The following is a 6,292-nucleotide window of genomic DNA, read 5'->3' as shown; positions in this document are numbered from 1 at the left end:
CAGAGCTTGTATAACTTCAGATCTTCTGAAGCATTTCTACTATTCAGAGAGAACATTGATGTTGGAAAGCGTTGCATGGGTCACTCTTTATGCACAGTGCTTCTGATTTGTGTGAGATTGAATTGAGGTCAGAGCCTGTAAACAACACACTCAGAAAAACACGTTAGAGTACCACAATTGTTCATATCAAAAGGTTAACTTGTAATCATCAAAACATAGAGTTGTACTACTAGATCAAAACTTGATCTTACAGCTACTATGGATTTTCAAGCACTGATCTTGCAGGGGGATTGTAGTCTTAATAACCAGGTCCATAACTGCGTTGTGTGGTCTCTCCTTCTTCCTCTGGGTTGTATTCGGCTCGGTGAGGGTATCATTGGCTCATTGAGGAGCGTCGTGCGCCGCTTGCTGTTGGAATGAATGCTGCGGAATGGCACTGGATTTGGCGCCGGCACGAGCCTTTTAAAGTGCCTTTCCTTATTTGGCTTTGCTGTCATAATGCTTTGACTATGAATGATTTCCGTTTTCATCGAAATATGGCCCCCTCGCCGATGTGTTCCAGATGTAACTTGTACCCGGAAACTATCCTTCATTGCTTGAGGGATTTCTTTTTTGCTCTCCGCATTTGGATTCGGTTGGGACAAAGCCTGTGTCATGCATCCTTTAGCTCCACTGAACTGCGGGACTGGTTGAAGAGGATTCTGGCTGAGGTTCTAGTGCGCTTGATTATGGATGATAAGGCTCTGTTTCAGCATGCTTTGAACAAACTTCCTAATGTTTCTATGTCGCGAGTTTAGTCATGGATTGCTCCCACTGATTCAAAGATTGCAGTGAATTGCGATGGAAGCTCTTTGAGCACTCCACTGCGGTCTAGTTTTGGTGTGTGTTTCTGTGATGCACATGGGGTTTGGATCACGTGATTTGTTGGGTTTGGTGGTAAAGCCTCTGTTTTGCATATGGAGCTTCTTGCCCTCTTCCATGGCTTGGTTATTTCTTGGGATCGTGGCTTCCGGCGGGTGGTTTTTTATTCGGACTCCTCCCTAGCTGTTGCATTTGTGAATGACCCTCGTTCTCACTACCACGTGCTAGCTGCTTTAATTTACAACATTCTTGATTTGCTTTATCGGTCCTGGGAGGTGTGCGATGTGCATACTCTCTTGTACTGATTTTTTGCCTAAGATGGGAGCTAGACAAGACTTAGATTTCCTCCTTGTTCAGGACCCCCTCCTAACTTGGAGCCTTAATTGTTAGCTGACTCTTTAGGCTCAACCTTCGTGAGGTTGTAGGGGCTTCAATTACCTTTGTGAGGTTGTAGGGTTTTCAACTATGTGCAACCCCAACTGGCACAAAATGCTTTTGATTCCTGGACATGGAGCGCCACAGCAGCTGGGGTCTATACCGTTCGAGAGGCCTATAGCTGGTTGAGAGAGCAACACCATCCCATGGATGGTGGTGGGGAATAGACTTGGCTACGGAAGCTAGCGGTGCCCAAAAAAGTGCGCACGTTCCTCTGGTTAGTGCTTCACAAGGCTCTTCCAGTCAACGCGAATCGCCTCCAGTGCCACCTCGCAACGTCGGGTGATTGCAACCGGTGCTCATCGGCTGAAGAGGATTGCTTACATTGCCTTCGTGACTGCCCATACTCTCATGAATTATGGTGTAAACTTGGTGCATGGGCGTGGCAGAATTTCTGGGTAGATGATCTCCATGTGTGGGTGAAAAGACATGCGACAGGTCGAAATGTAGTTCGCTTTCTCTCGGGTATTTGGGGAGCATGGAAATGGCGTAAATACATGACGCTGGACCTGAACCCTTGGACGTTGCAGGTGGCGTGGAACGAAATTTGCCACTACCATGATGATTTTGTAAGATTTTGTAATTCTGCAGCAACGAGAGCAGATTCGGAGTTCATGGAGAAGCAATGGCGCCCTCCACCATTGGGCTGGATGAAGTTGAATACAGACGGCAGCTTCCGGAAGGATAATCGAAGCATGGGTGGCGGCGGTCTAATCCTTGATAGCACAAGTCAGTGGCACGGAGGTTTCACTTGGCATGGCAGGGGTGGAGACGCATTCCTTGCAGAAGCGAAAGCTCTACACGAAGGCCTCCAGTATGCTTGGAATCAGGGGCATCGTATGGTGATATGTGAAGTTGATTGTAAGGAATTGTTTTCTGTTCTTAGCAGCTCAAGTGATTGGCAAGTCCATGTCCATGCATTGATTCTTGGTGCAATTCGTGAGATGTTGTCCAGGAGCTGGCAGACGAAGCTAGCTTGGATTAGCAGAGAAATTAATACTTCTGCAGATTGGATAGCAAAGGAAGCTCACACCATGTCCTCGGTTGGCACTACTGTGTTGCTTTCCCCTCATCTAGAGCTTGAGGTCTTGATCTTCAAGTATGCTTTAACGGTTCCTTAGTTTATTATGTCCTTGTCTTGTCAATTTTCCGATGCACAAAAAAATAAAAAGAACCATAAAGAAAGTAGAAAAACGGTAAAATAGTACTCTATTAAAATTATTAATATTTTGACAGAATAACCGAAAACATAAATTAAATGCCATTAATCATAACATAAACTAATGATAAAGAGTTCAGGTGAATCTTAGATTATGATAATATTTGTAAAACTAGATCAATAAATTAATAATAAAAAATATATATTATTAAAATATATACATCACCATACATACATGTCAAATTGAACGGCCACCCCCCCCCCCTAAAAATTAGTATTCAATTGTATTATTTGCCCCCTAAAATTTATATTATATTCTTCAAATAGTCATTGTTGATTTTATTTGATGATTTAAATTTTCGTTCTCAGCTGCTTACCTAAATTTTTTTAGTTCCGTCCTTGAATCTTCCCTTACCTTAAATTTATCTAGTTAAGGATTCTGGTGCTTCATCAAGAATAGTGGAAAATGAAAACATGTAGAAGAACTGTAATTTCACCAAAAAATTGTATTTGTGGGGAGGAGAAGGAGGTTGGGGAGGGGTGATGGAAGAGAAGGGAGAAAAAGGTGGTGGAACCATGGCCTCAGCCGTGGAAGGAGTTAGAGTATGGGGGAGAGGAAGGGAAACATATGTAATTAACTAAAACTGATTAAAAAAGATTTTACAGTGACAAAAAATGATGAAAAATTTCACATGGACACCCATTCATATGGATCAGTTTATATTTCGTTCTATATTATGGAGACTATAAACATATTTATTCAATTATTGTCTCTAACCCATTAACCTAACAAAGAATAGTGTCAAATCCAGAACCCATTATTGTGAAACTTACTAAAACTTTTTACGATGACTAAAATATGGCAATAGGGTCCCATCCAGAACACCATCAAACAAGAAATTAAACTTTCAAAACTTACAACACTTGCATCTCAAGTCAAAAAGACAAGGACGCTACAACTTCTTACAAAGATAGCTTCAACTAGTGTCGTTTTGTTTCACACTCTTGAGAAACCAGACGAGCAGTTTTGTCCAAACCAACCACCGTTACCTGGCACGCAACGTCGTATTTCATCGTCCCACTTTGAAACAACCACATTTTAATTTGCGCTTCAACGTGAATGGCCAATGAGAACACAACATGCGTTTTGCTCTTCCCCTTCGCCATGCTCTCTTGCACCACTTTAGGGAAATCAGGCTTGGCGCTTTTTAAGGTTACATCAAACACGGTCGAGTCATCATGCGGCTGGTAGAATGTGGGGTAGGACCCACTACCAATGTTGTTGTTCTTTTGTTTCTTTAAAGAGAGGGAAGCACTCCCTCCTTCTTTATATGAAATTCCCACTTTGGAGTTCGGGTTGTGGGCTTGCAAAGTGATGTCGTATTGCTTGTGTGGTTTGCTTTGTAGGTGGAAGCGTTGGATGGAAAATTTAGGGTCCTTTGGTTTGAGTACTTCGGAGAAAAGGCCACCTAGAATGGCTCCGACAATGATGACGATGGCGATGAAGATGATGATGAAGAACACCCAACACCAACAACAACGTGATCGATTCGTGTCTTTTGGTGGAGTTTGCCTATGGAGCTCGGCAATGCGGGCATTTTGTGGTGGTGGAACGCGGTATATTTGGTCCTTAGGGACTTGGACAACGTACGTGTCAGAGTTGATGTCAGGGAGCTGGAGTTTTGGGCTGTGCGGAGGAGGTGGTGGCGGTGGCGGCAAGACCCGCTCCTCCATGGGAGTAGGGGGAGCGGTGGGGAGGAGGCAGGGAGTGGAGGGTGGTGCAAGAATGTGGGGGCGTTATTAGAGAGGGAGGGGGAGGGGCGTGGTGTTTGCATGCGGCATGAAAGAACTATGCATTGAGAGGGGACGTACGCTAATGTGTGATTGTGAGAGAAAGGGGTGAAGGTTTGGTTGAAAGTTTGAGAATGGAGAAAAGAGAGATTCCAATATTAGCTTAGATTAGATTTAGAGCTGCTTTAACGGGTCAAGTACTGTCAATTTTATTAAGGTCCATACTTAGTTAACCAGAGGTTTTTAAATTCGTTCTCTGTCCAAGTTCTACACATTGAGAAAATAAATAGAATTTAGTTTTTGTTACCATTAAAACTTTTGACTCACTAGTTTTGTTATCCGAGTTTGATAGAAATTAGAATATGATTTCAGCTAAGGTGACGCCTAATGTGGGGCAGTTTTAAATTGGTCTAATTTTAAGGAACATGTTTTAACCGGTTCCAACCAGTTTTGTTATTTCTAATTAATCTAATTAATAAATGTTTAATTATTGGGTAAGTTAATCTATATTAATTATTTAATCTCTATCAACTGCTGTTGCAACCCTTCTAACAGCAACTGTTGCACCACCACCCCACCACCTCACCACCCTTCTCCGCCACAGCCACCGTTGCTTCAGATCGAGCCACCTTCCTTTGTTGCCTTCTGGCCTTGACCCGAGTCGCTGCCTGCGCCGCCGTTGAACCGCGTCGCCATGGGTCTTCGCCGTCGCGTCGCGAAGCCTCCGCCGCGTCGCGTTGAGGAGCCACCGTTGAGGTTCAGGGGAAGGTAATGATTGATGAAGGGGGTAGAACGAAGGATTTGTGTGTTCGAGATTTCTAGCGTTTGTATTGTTGTTCTGTTGTTTTGTGACAATGGTTCCAGATCTGGGTTTCAAGAGAAAGAGAAGTGGGAAGGTAGAAGGAATTGAAGTAGAGAAATGCAGATCTGAGTTCAAGTGTGGTGGTTGTGTGCAGTCTGTACTCCTCCGTTGAAGATGTGTGGTTTGTGTTCCCTGTCTTCAAGCGTAGTATTCAGATCTGGTTCCAAGTGTGGTGGCACCACTTCGATTTCTCAGCTCTCTCCTTCAAAGCTATGAACTTGCTCCTCGAACTCGATTCTATTCAGGTAATCCAATCATGGGCATTTTTTTATTTTTATTAGAATTTTCTGTGTTATTTTTAGTCCCTGAAAAAAGTTTCAAACTTTGGGTTTAGGATTGTGATCCAAAGATTTTAGATGGGAAAAGGTCGATTAGCAGAGATCTGGTTCAGTTTTTGGACTCCATTGAAGAAGTTGCTATGAAAAAGCATCTTCGTTGTGTCAAAGCAGTAAAGAATCCAAGGTATGGTCAGACAGTTCAGAAACCTAGAAATGCAGGTGATGAAGAAAAGAGGAGATTGATGCAGAACTTGAGGGGGAGGGTTAAGAGGATTAGCAAATTGGGTAAGCCTTCTGCAAATGGTGAAGATTTAGAGCCTGATGGGGGTATTTATGATCATGATGATGATGAGGATGAGGATGAAGTAACCATTGTTTAATCTATTTAATCTATATTAATTAGTAAGTTAGTTTAAAAGTCACCTTCTATAGCCAGTCAAAAGTGTTGGTCCAAAATTGGACTACTTTTTTACTAGTCCACATTAGGTGGAGCCTTCAGCTAATCAACCAATTTGTGACTTTATCGTAGACAAGGGCGGAACCAGAAATTTTGGAAAGCCTGGACAAATTTTTGGATGTTGGCGCAAATTTTTTTAGGTTTTTCTTGAGCAAATAATTAGTTAGAGAAAAAATCAAATGATAATTACAACCCTAAGTATTCACTAGTTTTTTTTTTAAAGCAAAATATATATAATTTATATGAAAAGTTGCGAAACATTCCTCTCAACATGGGTACAGTACCTTACCAGCATAAACTCGACAAAGCTCAGTCACCATAACAGAAAAACCCTTCCTATAGAACCTCTAAAAGCCCCAAATGCACAAAAGTGTGCAACAATACATAGCAAAACCTCGGGAGACTAATCTATTCATAGATCTCAACTAAAATCGAAAAACAGAAACAAG

The 6,292-nt window shown here is 42.3% G+C and overlaps 1 protein-coding gene across 1 annotated transcript; it reads right to left on the bottom strand.

The window, feature by feature from the left end:
* Positions 1 to 3,315: 3,315 nt before the first annotated feature.
* On the bottom strand, positions 3,316 to 4,297 carry LOC130731932 (NDR1/HIN1-like protein 13). Its single transcript, XM_057584094.1, has one exon. It carries the CDS (start codon positions 4,187 to 4,189, stop codon positions 3,437 to 3,439), a length of 753 nt encoding a protein of 250 aa, XP_057440077.1. The 5' UTR covers positions 4,190 to 4,297; the 3' UTR covers positions 3,316 to 3,436.
* Between the last annotated feature and the right edge of the window lie 1,995 nt (positions 4,298 to 6,292).

This window comes from Lotus japonicus, chromosome 1 (assembly GCF_012489685.1).
Source record: "Lotus japonicus ecotype B-129 chromosome 1, LjGifu_v1.2".
In the NCBI taxonomy this organism is placed as follows: Eukaryota; Viridiplantae; Streptophyta; class Magnoliopsida; order Fabales; family Fabaceae; genus Lotus; species Lotus japonicus.
Note: the sequence above shows the minus strand (reverse complement) of the source record. Positions and strands in the feature narration are given on the sequence as shown.